The following is an 18,363-nucleotide window of genomic DNA, read 5'->3' as shown; positions in this document are numbered from 1 at the left end:
TTGACGTTGTACTAGTAGTCTATTTTGTATCCATAAAAATATCTACAGCCATTAAATTTTCATTCATGGAACCCTTGTCTCCAACTACATCACGTACATCACATCTTGGTCCCTACTATTCAATAGGGAGAGACATGCATTAAAAATATATTTATTAGAGCAGGTCTTTTAATGCTGACATGTTCCTACTTCTCCCTTCTAAATACTACTAGTAGTAAAGAAAGAGTACTACTACCATTATTAGCAACGAGTCTGTTCTACTGATGAGTTGAAGAGAGAACAAACCATTCAAATTCAACCTCCAAATATGGCTTCCTTTTCCAACTCCATTGGTAACTTTCATTCTTTTTCACTCTTTAATTTATGGACCATCATGAATTCATATATACACAAATAATAATCATTTCTTGTTTATGCCCTTAACTCTTCATCTCCATTCTTTTTCATCTTGTTGACTTTGTATGCTTAATATTCATTTTATATTATGTAATCCGGACTCTTTGTCCTTTATAATTTGTACTTGAGCACAATTCATCTATTTTTCTTTAAAATCAATGTTTTTTTATTCTAACTTCTAGCATTATTCAACCTTGGCTTATGTATATGTAGGTGAAATTTCATGGATCTGTCTCAACAATTTTTCAACAATTTTGGTTTTTGATCGATCTCATTTTTTAAGTTGGATTTTTATTATAACATTTTAATAATTTACTATATTTTTATTATAACATTTGAGACTTTTTAAAATTTAGGATTTTCCAAAATATATATATATATATATATATATATATATATATATATATATATATATATATATATATATATATATATATATATATATATATATATATATATATATATATATATATATATATGGACGGAGACAGAGATTTTAAATTGCGGGGGCGATATATTTGTTTATAAATTAGTATTGTAATATATAAAATTTATTTTTTAAAACAAAAATAATACATAATTTTTTTTATCTTTTATGATATTTAATTTTTAAAAAAGTATTTAATATGTTTTTTTAATTTTTTATTTGTGTAATTTTCTCAATTTTATTATTAACAAAATTATATATTTATCTCTATATATAAATAATTAATGTAATATGAGTAATTATGTGTGATATTTGATAATGATATCTTAATGTTAAAATAAAAAAATATAAAATAAATTTATTTTTTAAATTTTTACTAAAAAAATACTTTGAAATTAAACACAACTAATTTGACTATATTTTAGTTTTAAAATAGACTTTAATATATATATATATATATATATATATATATATATATATATATATATATATATATATATATATATATATATATATATATATATATATATATATATATATATATATATATATATATATATATATATATATATATATTATATATATATATATATATATATATATATATATATATATATATATATAATATATATATATATATATATATATATATATATATATATATATAATGATAATTTTTAAAATAAAATAAAAAACATTGTGGGGGCACATGCCCCCACTCTACCACCTCTCTCTCTCTCTCTCTCTCTCTCTCTCTCTATATATATATATATATATATATATATATATATATATATATATATATATATTAGTATTATATATATTTAGGGTAGAGAATAAATGAAATAAAATAAATCTTTCACCATAATAATTATGATATATCTTATTTTCTTTATTTCGTTTTATTCTCTTTATTTTTAATTTTATGATATTAATCATATTTTTTCAATCAATAAAGAGAGTGAAATGAAAAGTAAGAAGAGAAAAAAGAAAAGAAAAATGAAAAAGTAGTAGTCAATATAACTAATTTTTTTAAATGATTGAAATAATTTTATGAAATTTATGTATGTTCTTTAGGTTACGAGTTTTGTACTATATGAAATATACTTTTAGTTCCTATAACATTTAATTTTAACCTCTCTAAAATTTTCCTTTAAATAATGGTCTTTCTAATTTTTTTTCTTCCATAAATTTTGCCCCTTCAGTTAATTCCTATATGACATATAAAAAGCATTTTAAGTTTATAAAAATGATCTATTTTAATAAATATGAATAAATTTTTTATTTTTTTTATTGTATTGTGTACTTTATACTAAAATATAAAAGTAAAATTTAATTATCATGAAGAACTTGTGAAAATAGGTTAAAAATTTATGAATAATGTTATATGTTGTTTTCATAAGTGCTCCCAAACAAATAATCTCACGAAACTTATGCTACTTTGTAAGTTCAAATAAGTCAATGTAAACAAACATTTAGTCTCATTGTACTTTTGATTCTCTAGTATATTTACACATTAGTTGAATTGCTTATTTATATATATGTTCAAATGATATAGGTTTTTTAAGCTGATTAATAGGCTAATCAGACATTCGAAAAGGTATAGGCAAAAAATAAGCTTATGATATGCCACAAGTCAGGTTTAGACTTTTAATTTTTTAGCAGACGAGGCTTAAGCTTGGCAAAATCTAGCTCGGTCCAGCGTACTCCCACCTCTACATAACACTCTTTAAGGATTTAAAACATAAGGTGGTATAATCAATGCATTGAAAATTGAAATAATTAATTTTTTTAAAAAAATATTTTTTTTATTCAAAATCTTTAAAGAGTATTTCTGAAACACTTGTTATAATAACTTTTAATCTAATTAGTCTATTTTCTTTGCTCTAGTTGACCTTCGTCATAGTTCAATTGACAAAACAAAATGGAAACGACTCTAAGAACTATCTTTCCTACCGTAAAACTTTCCATCGATCATCGATCACATAAATAGAAAAACTTCAATCAATTTTGCAAAACCCACATTAATGACCCGATTAAAGCGAAAATACTTTACGTCACTAGAGAAAATTTGAAAAAAAGAAAAACACACAAAGAATTGAAGTGTTTTAAAAGAGTTAACTAGTTCATTCTCATTTGTTGGAGTTAAACAATGAACCTCCATGAACAATGCACAAGAATGAAGGAAATGCTGAAAAGTTATATATATATATATATATATATATATATATATATATATATATATATATATATATATATATATATATATATATATATATATATATATATATATATATATATATATATATATATATATATATATATATATATATATATAGAGAGAGAGAGAGAGAGAGAGAGAGAGAGAGAGAGAGAGAGAGAGAGAGATAAAAACTCTGTAACTAACTTTCTCGATTAAAATCTGTTAGAAATTTTGTTACACATTCAACTTACTTTGGGCTTATATATATTCACCAAAACTCAAATGCACATTAAATGCAAACTCAAATTCAAATAAAGCTATAAATGAAACTAACTTGAATGTTGAATTACATTCAACACCATCTCTTAATTCACATTCAAGTTTAATAATCAACAAAACTTATTTCATCCCTCAAATTGATGAAGTATTCAGTTTTGAGCGCATTGGTCAACACATCTCCAAGTGGCTTCTGAGTGTTGACATAAATAATCTAAAGTACTCCATTTTGAACCTGATTGCGCAAAAAATGGTACTTAGTATCAATGTGCTATCTTTTTTCATGCAAAACTGGATTCTTAGCAAGACTTATGGCATATTTGTCGTCAATCATTAATCTGTCTGGTTTGCTCACCTTGAACTTCAGTTCCTGCAGCAAATTCATCAGCATAACAAGCTGACAAAGTACCAACTATGTATTCAACTTTACAGGTTGACAATGCAACCACTGATTGCTTCTTGGGACACCAAGAAATGGGGGCTTCCAGATACATAAACATGTATCATGTAGTGCTCCTTCTGTCCACTATGCCCTCACAGTAGTCAAAGTATGAATAACATATCAACTCAGCAGCGTCTAACACTCTAGATGGAAACAAAATTACATGCCTTAGAGTTCCTTTCACATACCTCAAAATTATGATTGCAGCTTCGTAATGTGGCCACTTTGCCTTGCTCATAAACCTACTCATCATTCCAACTGCATAGCATATGTCAGACCTAGTGTTACACAAATATCTCAGACTGCCAACCAATGGTTTGAAGGTTGTAACATCTACATCCTCTCCATCATCATCAAAGTCCAGCTTATGATTAGTCCCAACAGGTGTGATTGCTGACTTACAATTCATCATCTCAAATCTCTTCAGTAGCTCAAGTTCATACTTCAGTCGGTGCACAATAGTTCCCTTCTCAGAATGTAAAATCCCCATCCCTAAAAAATATACCATATTTCCAAGGTCAGTCATATCAAATGCATTCATCAACACCTTCTTGAACTTGTTTATCTCAGAAGTACAACTTCCTGTTAGAAGTATGTCATCCACATAAAGACACACAAGAATCACATTGCCTTCAAAAGTATGCTGCACATATACGCCATATTCCATTTCACATTTCTTGAATCCTAGATGCTTGGAAAATGAATCAATCTTCAGATTCCAAACCCTTGGAGCTTGTTTCAGCGCGTACAAGGCTTTATGCAGCTTGTACACCATCCCTTTTTGTTCTCTTTCACAAATCCATGAGGTTGTAACACATAAATGTTTTCTTGCAATGGACCATCCAAAAAAGCTGACTTTACATCTAAATGTGTCAGATGCCAATTCTTATTTCCAGCTATAACAATAACCAACCTTATGAATTTTATGTCTAGCTATAGGTGCAAACACTTCAAAGTAGTCTAAACCAGACTTTTGTATGAATCCTCTAGCTACTAACCTTGCTTTATGCTTAGCAACTGAACCATTTAGCTTCAGCTTTATCTTGAAAACCCGTCTCACACTTATGGCTTTCTTGTTCTGAGGTAGAACAGTCAATTCCCATGTCTTGTTTCTTTTTATGGCCTCACGATCTTCCTTCATGGAATTCACCCACACATTCTTATTGAGAGACTCATTAATGTTAACAGGTTCAGAGTCCATCATCATGGAACTATTTATGACTTTCCCTTCAGAGTCAATATTAGTATCATGCATTAATTCAAAGTCTGCAAGTCTCCTTGGTATTTGTCTAAATCTATGTGACCTCTAGAACAACGCAAGTTCACCTTCAGAAGCAGGATCACCTTTAGAAGCTCCAACTTCAGAAGTTCCACCTTCAGAGGTTGGATTACCTTCATAGGTTGGACCACCTTTAGAGTCAGATCCACCATCAGAGTCTGACTCATCTTTAGAGTCAAAGTCACCTTCAGAGTCAGACTCACTTTCAGATTCAGATTCATCTTCAGATTCAGACTCCTTTAGAGTCAGAATCACCCTCAAAGAAAAAATCTTCTTCAGAGGCAGAATTAGAATCAAGTGTTGACACTGAACTAGAGTTGGATTGAGACTTTCTCCAATCCCATTTTCTGATTCTTTCACTCTGACATATCTACTGACTTCAACCTTGTTTGTGACAGGGCAATAAAACTTATAAGCACATGTACTTTGGTAACCTATAAGCAACATAACTTTGCTTCTATCGTCCAATTTCATTCTAGTAGCATTTGGTATATGTTTGTAACGTACATAACCAAACACCTTGAAACGGATGACACTTTGCTTTCTATCAGTCCACTTCTCAATAGGAACTACTTCCTTTAAATTCTTTGTTGGACATTTGTTGAGCACATATACTGATGTGGTAATTGCTTCACCCCGCGATTGCTTTGGTAGATTCTTCTCCTTCAGCATGCTCATTGTCATTTCAAACAGAGTTATTTTCCCCTTTTCAACAAGAGCATTATATTATGGAGTGTATGAAGCAATCACCTTGTGCTCAATACCATGTTCCTCACAGAACTTCTTGAACTCTATTGAGTTGAGCCCACCTCCACCATCAGTTCTGAGGATCTTCAACCTTTGTCCACTTTGATTTTCAACCTTCACTTTCAACTTCTCGAACTTAGCAAACACCTCATGTTTGAACTTAATGAGTGATACCCATGTCATTCTTGTGAACTCATCTACAAATGACACAAAGTACTTGTTCCCTCCAAGTGAATGTACCTTAAATGGACCACATACATCAGAATGCACCACACCTAAAACATGATTTGCTCTTGGAGAAATTTTTGATGAGAATGGAAATATTGTTCGTTTTCCTCTCATGCATATATCACATTATTTCTCTTGTGTCACAATATTAGGAATTCAATGTACCAGATTCTTTGAAATCAAATGCTCTAAGATTCTGTAGTTCAGATGCCCCAATCTCTTGTGCCACAATTCACTTTTCCCTCCAGCACTTCTTACACTAAGGCATTAAGTGTCAGTTGTAGAAACATTCACTTTGAATGTTTTGTTTCTTCATAGTTTAAACTGCATAATCATCTTCTGATTACTGTCATACAACTTCAAGAGATTATCCTTCATGATAACTGAAAAACCTTTTTCAATCAACTTACCTACACTCATCAGATTACTGTTCATGCCAAGAACATGCCTTACATCCTTAATCAGTATAGTTTTGTCATTGTTCAACTTTACTATGACATTTACCATTCCTTTAGCATTCAGATACTCATCATCATCACATCTGATCTTAGTCTTTTTACCAGAGTCAAAATCAAACAGTCATTGCTTATTTCCAATTAGGTGATTTGAGTAGGAAATATCCATATACCACCAGTCTATCATTGATCCACCTACATTCTCAGATGCCATCAATAGCACAGGTTCATCATCAGAATCTTCTCTGGCTATGTTGACTTCTTCACCCTTGTTAACCTTGTTTGACCAACAATCAGCAGCAAAATTGCCAAATTTGTTACAACTGTAGCACTGGACCTACCTCTTATCAGACTTCTCATTTCCCTTTTGAACATTCTGATGTTTCTTATAAGAATTAGAGAGTTTTGACTTCTGAACACCACCACCATACTTTTTTTTCTTCTCTAGCCATGCTTGCTTCTGGTTCTTCTTTTCAGAAGAAGCTTTCAGAGTCCGAGCTTTCAGAGCATGTTGTATCTCCTTATCATGGTGCTAGTGTCTTTAGAGTGTTGTATGGCTACAACTACGTAATCAAACCGAGGAGTAAGTGATCTCAGTACCTTTCAATGATTACTTGTTTAAAGAGCGTTTCTCCACAATACTTCATCTTATTCGTGATCACAATCACTCTAGAGATGTAATCAGACACCTTCCCATTGTTCTTCATGCTGAGATTTTCATATTGCTTGCGTAGGGACTGCAACTTAACCTTCTTCACTGATGCGTCACCACCATAACATCGTACTAGTGTACCCAACGCCACCTTCGTCGTCGTCGAATCAACAATTTTTTCAATCACCTTCATATCCACACATTGATGGATATAGAACAATACCTTCTGATCCTTCTTCCTCATTTCACGTTGCACATTTTTGTGCGCGTTTGTTGTATTTCTGCAACCAGCGTGTAACTGTCATTGACGATATTAAGAACATCTTGAGCGCCAAATAACACACACATCTGAATCGACCACCGATTTCAATTCTTTCTGTCGAATACTGGAAGCTTAGTGTTCAAACTACCGTTTCCACCGTTCATCTTCGTTCTTGTGCAAATCAGTCAGTTCTAACCAACACTCGTGTTTCCCAAACCCTGAGAATCAAAATATGTGATTCTCTTCGATTTCAAATTTCAATTCAACACGAATTTCAGAAATGAAATCAATCACATAACTTACTACACTTGTATTTACATGTGAATCAAACTGGGACTCTGGAGACCAATTGTTGGAGTTCAACAATGAACCTCCATTTACAATGCACAAGAATGAAGGAGATGATGAACAGTTGCCGCAGAGAGAGAGATAAAAACTCTATAACTAACTTTCTCAATTAAAATTTGTTAAAAATTCTGTTACACATTCAACTTACTTTGGACTTATATAGATTCATCCAAATTCAAATGTACATTAAATGCAAACTCAAATTCAAATGCAAATATAAATTTAAATGCAAATGAAACTCAAAAATAAACTAAATGTTTCAGTATAACTATTCAATTATATTATGTAATTTGAACTGTAGTATTTAAATATATTTTCTACTTTATAATTTGTACTTAAGCACAATTGATCTATTTTTATTTAAAGTCAGAGTTTGTTAGCATTATTCATCCTTGGGTTATATATATATATATATATATATATATATGCAGGTGAAATTTCATGGATTTGTCTCACCAATTTTGATTTCACTTCTTTATGCTTTCAAAGGACCTTAATAGACACAATCAACATACTCTTTCTCTCTCTCTCTACTTCACATCTTTGCTTATCACTTTCATCACAAAAACTTCATCAAATCAAAGCCATACAAAATGCTGGATTTTTCTTATTGCCTCAATCTGTTGTGCTATTGTTAGCATTTCATTTTTCACTGTTGGATTGTGGAATATCAAAGATAAATCTGAGCAAAAACTGAAATGGTTAACTTGTATTATCAGAGGAATCATTTGGATTTCTTTTTCTGTTTCTTTGATTCTTCAGAGACTCAAATGGATAAGAATATTAAACTCTATATGGTGGTTATTTTCTTGTGTGTTGGTTTCATCTCTCAACATTGAAATTCTATTCCAAAATCATGCAATTGAAACTTTTGATATTGTACAGTGGCTTGTACATTTCCTTCTTCTATATTGTGCCATTCAAAATCTTGTTTTTTTGGGAAATCATAGTGTCCAACAAGGTTTATCTGAACCACTATTAGATCAAAAATTTGAAACTAAACAAACAGGATTTGGTCATGCTACTTTTCTAAGCAAGTTGGTTTTCTCTTGGATCAATTCTTTACTCATTTTAGGTTACTCAAAGCCATTAGATCTTGAAGAAATCCCTTCCCTTGTTTCTGAAGATGAAGCAAACATGGCATATCAAAAATTTGTTCATGCCTGGGAATCACTTGTTAGAGAGAGAGCAAGGAATAAATCAAAGAGTTTGGTTCTTTGGTCTATTGTTAGAACTTACTTTGGAGAAAACATGTTAATAGCATTTTATGGATTAATCAGAACTATTTCTGTTGCAGTTTCACCTCTAATACTCTATGCTTTTGTTAAATACTCAAATAGAACTGAGCCAGATCTTAGACAAGGTCTTTCCATAGTTTGTTTTTTGATTGTCACCAAACTGTTTGAGTCTTTGTCTCAAAGACATTGGTTTTTTAACTCAAGGAGATCAGGGTTGAAAATGAGGTCAGCTCTGATGGTAGCAGTTTATCAAAAGCAACTAAAGCTTTCTAACTCGGCAAGGACACGACACTCGGCTGGAGAAATTGTGAATTACATTGCTGTGGATGCTTATAGAATGGGAGAATTTCCATGGTGGTTTCATATGACATGGACTTCTGCATTGCAACTTGTTCTTTCCATTGGTGTCCTTTATGGTGTTGTTGGTATTGGCGCTCTTCCTGGTTTGGTCCCTCTTCTTATATGTGGATTTCTTAATGTACCATTTGCAAAAATCCTACAAAATTGCCAGTCACAGTTTATGATTGCGCAGGACGAGCGTCTTAGATCGACTTCAGAGATTCTAAATAGTATGAAGATCATTAAGTTACAATCATGGGAAGAAAAGTTAAGAATTTACTCCAGTCGCTACGCGATAAAGAGTTTGTATGGTTGCCTAAGGTGCAGACTTTGAAAGCTTTTGGTTCATTTCTTTATTGGATGTCTCCTACCGTTATTTCTGCTGTTGTTTTTATTGGATGTGCTGTTACCAAGAGTGCACCATTGAATGCTGAAACTATTTTCACAGTTCTTGCAACTCTGAGGAACTTGGCAGAGCCTGTTAGAATGGTCCCAGAGGCTCTATCCATTATGATTCAAGTTAAGGTTTCCTTCGATCGTCTTAATAGGTTTTTGCTCGATGAAGAACTAAACAATGATGATAGTGAAAGAAAATTCAAGGAATGTTCTGTTAATGCCGTAGAAATACAAGATGGCAACTTCATTTGGGATCATGAATCTGTGTCTCCAACTTTAGCAGATGTGAATTTAGAAATCAAATGGAGACATAAAATTGCAGTTTGTGGACCAGTTGGAGCTGGGAAATCATCACTTTTGTATGCAATACTTGGAGAAATTCCTAAGATATCAGGAACTGTAAGTTTCTAATATAACCCATTTAGATTTGACTTGAATATTTTCACATTTAAATTTTATCATGCCAAATTCATTTGAATAAGCATAATGTTAAAACCTTACACTTTTCGCACTATGATATTTCACTATAATGGAAAACAGGTCAACGTAGGTGGCACTTTTGCCTATGTTTCCCAATCTTCATGGATACAGAGTGGAACAGTTCAAGATAATATACTCTTTGGCAAGCCAATGGACAGAACAAGATACGAAAAAGCAATTAAAGCTTGTGCCTTAGATAAGGATATCAACGATTTTAGCCATGGTGATCTTACAGAAATTGGTCAGAGAGGGATAAACCTGAGTGGAGGACAGAAACAAAGGATTCAACTAGCTAGAGCAGTCTACAATGATGCTGATACATATCTCCTTGATGATCCTTTCAGTGCAGTTGATGCACATACAGCTGCAATACTATTCAATGTAAGCAAATAGTACTTTTATCATGTTAAATTGTTGATCTATACATATAATAAAGAGAACTCTAATTTTGGTTAGACCTTTTGATGTACAAATTTACTTTTATCAACCAAGTTCTTCAAATTTAAATTTAACTCTATGACATGACTAAAGGAAACTAGAAAACTAACTACCAATTTTGGTGTATAAAGTTAATTGTGTCTACAATATTACAGGATTGTGTCATGACTGCTTTAAGAGAGAAAACAGTCATTCTAGTTACTCATCAAGTGGAGTTTCTCTCAGAAGTTGATACAATCTTGGTAAAGTATTTCATTTAACATATGTATTTCTCTCATAAGTTGATACTAACCTGATGAATTAAAATTCTAGGTAATGGAGGGTGGAAAAGTTATTCAATCAGGTAGTTATGAGAGTCTCCTAACAGCAGGAACAACTTTTGAACTACTTGTGAGTGCTCATAAAGACACAATTACTGAGTTGAATCAAGATAATAAACATAAAAGAGGTTCTGATAATGAAGTTTTGTCCAATCCTCAAAGCTCTCATGGTTTTTATCTCACTAAGAATCAAAGTGAGGGAGAGATTTCTAGTATCAAGGATCCAATTGGTACACAACTTACACAAGAGGAAGAAAAAGTGATTGGCAATGTTGGATGGAAGCCATTCTGGGATTATATAGATTATTCCAAAGGGACATTCATGGTGTGTTTCATCATGTTAGCACTATTTGCTTTCATGGCTTTTCAAACGGCATCAACCTTTTGGCTTGCTATAGCCATAGAAATTCCAAAAGTAACTAATGCCACCTTGATTGGAGTTTATACATTAGTTTCTTTTGCTAGTGCTGCTTTTGTATATGTAAGGTCTTACTTGACTGCACTTCTTGGATTAAAAGCTTCTACTGCTTTCTTCTCAAAATTCACTACAGCTATCTTCAATGCTCCAATACTTTTCTTTGATTCAACTCCTGTAGGAAGGATTTTAACTAGAGTAAGATTTTTTCCATTCATTACGATTTCATAACCACTCATATTTAATTTAGGCCAACATTTTCTTCTCTCTTGTGCAGGTTTCATCAGATTTGAGTATTTTGGACTTTGATATACCTTATTCCATCACCGTTGTAGCAAGTGTAGCATTTGAAATTTTGGTGATAATTTGTATAATGGTTTCAGTCACATGGCAAGTTCTCATTGTTGCTGTTCCTGCAATGGTTGCATCAATATACATTCAGGTTTATCCACCAGTTTTTCTTGATTGTTTATTCCCTATCCAAGGTTAGATAATTGAGCCAGTAACTTCTAAATCTTTTTTCTCATTCCTTTTAAGCAATATTATCAAGCCACTGCAAGGGAACTAATACGGATCAATGGAACAACCAAAGCTCCAGTCATGAATTTTGCATCCGAGACATCAGTTGGAGTGGTTACTGTAAGAGCATTCAACATGGTAGACAGATTTTTCAAAACCTACTTAACACTTGTAGACACAGATGCTTCATTGTTCTTTCATTCCAATGCGGCAATGGAATGGGTAGTTTTAAGGATTGAAGCACTTCAAAATATGACTGTCATCACTGCATCTTTGTTGATTATTCTACTTCCTCATGGATATGTAGCCCCAGGTAGTAAAATAATATATGCTTAAATATACTTTTCATCCTTACAAACATATCAAATTTTGTTTTTGGTCCATGGTATTTAGTTCTAGTCCATGCAAAAATTGAAATTGACACTGTAACTCATTTTAGTCATAATATAGGTCATATTTGAGGGAGTACAATTAAATAGTCTACTTCTATGTATTACAAATATCAATTCTAACATAAATTTTAGACAAATAAAATTACAAGGACAAAGAGTGAAAAGTAATATGTCCAGAAGTAAATATATTTAACCATATAGTCAATTGACATTGACAATGACCGTGATAAAATTTTGTTCGAGCTAATAACTCTCAACAACTTTCCTGTTCTGTGCAAGTCTTGTGGGGCTGTCTCTTTCTTATGCTTTTAACTTAACAACAGCCCAAATATTTTGGAGTAGATGGTTTTCCAACTTATCAAACTATACTATATCTGTTGAAAGAATCAAACAATTCATTCATATACCAGTTGAGCCTCCTGCCATTGTGGATAATAACCGGCCGCCATCTTCGTGGCCTTCCAAGGGAAGGATTGATCTTCAAGGCTTGGAGGTAAAATTGGATAAATGTCTTAGACTTTTTTTTACGCCCTAACTCATCTCCAAAAAATTGACATGTAATGTGAAGTAGGCACAACTCATATCCGCAAAATTGACTTGTAATGTGAAGTAGTCCAATCCAGAATCTCTAGTATAATATTTTATTTCTACCTCTCCTTTAAGTTTTCATCTTTTTATAAAGTGAAAAGAAAAATTCTCCTCTTATGCCAATTTTTTACATTGGTTTCAGATCAGATATCGTCCTAATGCTCCATTAGTTCTTAAGGGAATCACTTGTACATTTAAAGAAGGGAGTAGGGTAGGAGTTGTCGAAAGGACTGGAAGTGGAAAAAGTACACTGATCAGTGCTTTGTTTCGCTTAGTTGAGCCATCAAGAGGTGATATTCTCATAGATGGGTTGAACATTTGCTCAATGGGGTTGAAGGATTTGAGAATGAAGCTAAGCATAATCCCTCAGGAACCAACTCTTTTCAAGGGAAGCATTAGGACAAACCTGGACCCTCTTGGCCTCTACTCAGACGATGATATCTGGAAGGTGAATAAACTAATCTTAATATTTAGCATTAAGTGTAATTGAATTTTAGATGAACCATTCAATAATTTTATATTTGATTTGTATATTTAGGCTATAGAGAAATGCCAACTTAAGGAAACAATCAGCAAACTACCAAGTCTCTTGGACTCTTCTGGTGAGTCTTTATATATGGTTTTGTGAATATACAAATTACGGAATCATGATTTTGAAACGTTTTGCAGTGAGTGATGAAGGTGGAAATTGGAGCTTAGGACAACGGCAATTGTTTTGTCTTGGAAGAGTTTTACTTAAGAGAAACAAAATTCTTGTTCTGGATGAAGCTACTGCCTCCATTGACTCTGCTACAGATGCCATTTTACAAAGAGTAATCAGAGAGGAATTTGAAGAATGTACAGTTATAACAGTGGCTCACAGAGTTCCAACTGTAATAGACAGTGACATGGTTATGGTTTTATCTTATGGTATGTTATTACATTATTATTATTATACATGCTATTGTTTCTGTTTTATTAGTATTATTTTTTGCCTCATAATTTTTGGATGGTTATTACTAAAGGGAAACTGATGGAATACGACGAGCCTTCAAAGCTAATGGATACAAACTCTTCATTCTCTAAGCTGGTGGCTGAATATTGGTCCAGTTGCAGGAAGAATTCATTCCCAAATATTAGCAGACAACAATGAGTGATTCCGTAAAAAAAAAATACAATGAGTGATAGAATTTGATGAGATAGAATTTGAGTTCCTGGGCAATAGAATATGACAGCTTACATTTTGAGTTTGGGTAAATGATAATGATGCTTATGTTTCAATCCTTAAGTTATAAAGAATTATGATAAAATGTGGCTAATTTGGTTTCTATTGCAGTTGTATTACTATGGTATTTAATACTTGAGGTGTGCAGGTTCTATGTGAGATATTTAGGATATACTTCGTCTTACTCCTATAATAAAATTGAATTCTTAGTAGTCCCTGTTAAAGTTTTATGAGTTGATTAAGTCCATCAACTATGTGCTTGGTGTTTTGGACAATGTGTAAATTGTGATTTATTGTTGTATGTAATTTGTGATTTTAATTGGATGTGTTTTTTTATTATTAAGGTGAAGTACTTTCTGAAACTAACAAGAGGCTTATCCATTCTCTACTTATGAAGTGTATGGGAAAACGATTGATAGTTTTTTTTCCAAGATAGTCTTCTTCGTCAGATAAACTTTCATCTTTTTACAATTTTTTTATTTGTTTATATGATTTCTTTGATTCATATATGTGATTCATTAGTTATGATTTTGTGTTTCTAGTATAGTTATAGAAATGACAATTTGCTTACTTTCTTTCTTGTCTTTACATATTGTTTCCTTTGTAATGCTAAAAATAAACTTTAACCAATTTTTATGAAAAAAAGAAACATCCGTATCGACACTGACATTTTGTACACTGTAATTTATTCAATTTTTAAAATTATTATGGGCGTCACTATCGTTGTGTTAGTGGTGTCCATGTTTCATAAAAAATAAAAATAAAAATTTGGCAAAATTCTTCATGATTTTTGAATCAGAATGGTGTTGATTTTGCACATTTTTCACTTGTAGACTTGTTTTTTTCCTGGTGTTGGATGAGATGCACATATTGTAAATTGGCATGACTTTGAAACATGTTTTCTTAGCAATGATGGTGGAACTTTCTAATCCATTGTCCTTATCTGTTTTGCATTTTGATTTGGGAGATCAAACTACGAATTGTCTCCAATATTGTTTTGTTAGGATCTTGCATACTAGTATGGGCTTAAAGAAGATGAATCTCCACGCCTTTTCGATTCAACCGAAAAGCAAAGATGGTCATATGCATGTGCAAAGTAGTTGATTGAGATTTTACTATTGTGAGTCCCTTTGATTTGATTGGACCTAGAATGAACCTTATTCCTGACATCAACGAATCAAGTGAGGGAGTTCCTCGGGTTCTTGCATACTTCAATAATGTCGGTTACATTTAACTTTTAGTTTTATTTAATTTTCTAGACATATTAGCCGAAGAAGATTTGATAGTTGTTAAAATATTTTTTTATCTATTCCTTTTCTGCAGAACTTTTGTTTACATTAAAGATGCTATTGAAATTGTCCTATTGATTAGTGTAGGTTATGTGATCTTGTCTTCTTCTAATACTTATTATTGTTGAACCCTTTCTCTCTCGATAATCCTTAACTCATGTGCCTCCAATAAATCAACCAAATCTTCCAATTTTAAGGTTTTAAGATTGTTGGATTTTTGAATGGCTACAATAACGTGATCAAAGTCATATGTCATTATACACATTACCCTCTCAACTATCTTCTTATCAATTAAGACTTCACCAGAACCTTTCATGAGATGAATAAGATTTTACACTTTAGAGACATAGTCTTCAATCTTTTCATCTTCTCCCATCTGCAATAACTCATACTGCCTTCGCAATATCTGTAATTTGACAACTTTAACCTTCTCACCACCTCGTAATATTTTATAAGAATATCTTATGCCTTCTTCGCCGATTTAGCATGAGAAATCTGATTAAAAATTTGTTGTATCTACTGTAGATTGAATACAGAACGCAACCTTGTAATCTTTCTTCTTCGCATCCTTGTGACTAACTCTCTGAGCATCATTTGCATTTTGAGAAAGCTAGGGAACGCCATTAGTAATCAATTCTAAGGTTTCTTGAAAACCAAACAATGACTGCATATGTTTTCTCCATTGGATCTAATTTTTGTAATCAAGTATTAGAAGATAACTGGAAATACCATTATTACCATTTATCTTTGCAACAAACACGATTCTTATGTCACCGGAAAGACAACCACCGACGTGCAACTCTTGAATTTATGATCAAGAAAGCGATCCAGAAGATCTAGATACTAATTTGTTAGTGCTAATTGTAATACCCTAATTTTCACCCCTAAGATCCCTTATCATTTGTATAATTTGCATAACATCAAGGTCATCAAATACTTTTGTGTATATCCTTATGCTTTGCTAACCCCACAAAAATACAAAAAATACATATCTAACTTTGCTTCTAGTTTTACTATTTGATATGCATGTTTATTTTTGGATTTATTTTGAATCTTTTCCCCTTCCCTTGGAAAAATAAAAGTTCGGTGGTGATATAAATATTTTATGAGTCAAGTTAATCTAGTAGCTTGGTCTTCGATTCTCACCGTGACAGAAATGACGACTTCACTGGGGAACTGCTCCCCAAGAGGGTTATACCTATCTTGTTTTTATCTATGTTTCATTATTTGTTTGTTTATATTTGCTTGAGTGATCTTTGTGTTAAGATAAGTCCTAACCCAGACTTGAGTGCATATTAAGATAGGAGGGTGGTATAGTCAAGTTGGCTTGGGTGGAGTAATCCCAAACAAGCTGACTTGAGAATTCCCCAATCAGTGGAGGCCCATTTGGGGATAGTATTTGTTGAACGAGCAATCGTGAAGACATTTGCTATCTTTGACATGGGAGCCCAAGAAGCTGATGACTTTAGTGTCCCTTTACCCTACTAAGCCTTGTTAGGACGTAGTGTGGTGACTATGAAGGTGTAAACCTGAATTAGTTGATACGCGATACTACACTCAGATGAGTTTCTTTTGAGAATATTATTGGTTGACAAGTAGTTGTCCGAATCGGTAATATCTAAAAGATGGGATTATGATTTTGGGAAATTTCTTAGAACCTTGGTTCCTGTCTTGATGACAAAACCTTAGCACTTACCTTGTTGGGATGGTTAAACCCATGGCCTCATGCTCGTGAAGTCGAACCTATGAACCCCATGTATTTGACATCTCGCATATGTTTGTTGATCTTGATGTGTTTGTGGATTCATACATTCATGCATTCATTAACATCATCTAAATTAAAGTCTTCAAGGAACTTATAAGCATTTGTTGCAAATATCATAGGTATTTTTCACTATGGATTTTGGAAGAAGAAAAACTCAAAAGTACACTTTCAAGAGTCCAAAATTGGAGGATTTAAGAAATCTAGGATCTCTGGTGGTTAATCCTGACGACTTCTAAGGCAAATATGGGAGACCTCTACCTCTTTTGAAGACCAATATGGTGGAGGGGGTTCTTGTTACATTGGTTCAGTTCTATGATCCATTGTACCAGTGCTTTACCTTTCCAGATTATCAGATTGTGCCTACCTTGGATGAGTTTTCTCACCTGATTGGCCTACACATTCCTGATAAAGTCCCCTTTTCCGATTTAGAAGAAATTACGAAGCATCAAGACATTGCAGAAGCTATTCATTTAAGGATGTCTAAGATCAAAGCTAATCTGACTACAAAAGGAGGAATTCTTGGTTTGCCTGCTAAATTCTTGATAGATGAGGCTCGTTATTTTTCTAGCATGAAGAGTATGGACGCTTTTGAGGCTATTCTTGACTTGCTCATCTATGGATTGCTCCTCTTCCCTAATGTTGACGACTTTGTTGACATTAACACTATCAAAATATTCCTAATTGGAAATCCAGTTCCTAACTTGCTTGCAGATGTTTACCATTCAGTCCATCTTAGGAGTTCTCATAAAGGAGGAATGATCATATGTTATACAACTCCGCTCTATAAGTGGTTTATTTCACACTTGCCTCAGTCTCTTGCCTTTTGGGACCTCAAGGATGGTTTGCTATGGTCACAAAAGATTATGTCTCTCACTCATTCTGACATTGATTGGTTTGATCGTGCTTATGAGGGGGTTAAAATTATTGATAATTGTGGTGAGTTTCCTAGTGTACCTCTTCTTGGTATAAAGGGAGGCATTAACTACAACCCGATTTTCGCTCGCCGTTAGTTTGGATACCCAATGAAGGACAAGCCCAACATCATCTTCTTAGAGAGTTTCTTCTTCAAGGAAAGAGAAGACAACAAAGCGTTCAAAGAAAAGATTGTACATGCCTGGCGCCACGTCTATAAGAAAATAAGAGAAGTTCTAGGAAAGCTAGATTGCGTCTCTTTGGAGCCTTATCTCCAATGGGTGCAAGCTAGGGCTGTCAGTTTGAAAATGACTTATTCTCGACAAGAGCCTTTGTGTTTAACTGTTAAAGAA

At 32.8% G+C, this 18,363-nt stretch overlaps 1 protein-coding gene and 1 pseudogene across 1 annotated transcript; both read left to right on the top strand.

Annotated features, from left to right (window-relative positions):
• The first annotated feature begins 292 nt into the window (after positions 1–292).
• On the top strand, positions 293–14,256 carry LOC127098614 (ABC transporter C family member 8-like; annotated as a pseudogene).
• Positions 14,257–17,373: 3,117 nt separating this feature from the next.
• Positions 17,374–18,108, top strand: LOC127094887 (uncharacterized). Its single transcript, XM_051033652.1, has one exon. It carries the CDS (start codon positions 17,374–17,376, stop codon positions 18,106–18,108), a length of 735 nt encoding a protein of 244 aa, XP_050889609.1.
• Positions 18,109–18,363: the final 255 nt, after the last annotated feature.

This window comes from Lathyrus oleraceus, chromosome 6 (genome assembly GCF_024323335.1).
Source record: "Lathyrus oleraceus cultivar Zhongwan6 chromosome 6, CAAS_Psat_ZW6_1.0, whole genome shotgun sequence".
Lineage (NCBI taxonomy): Eukaryota > Viridiplantae > Streptophyta > Magnoliopsida > Fabales > Fabaceae > Lathyrus > Lathyrus oleraceus.
Note: the sequence above shows the minus strand (reverse complement) of the source record. Positions and strands in the feature narration are given on the sequence as shown.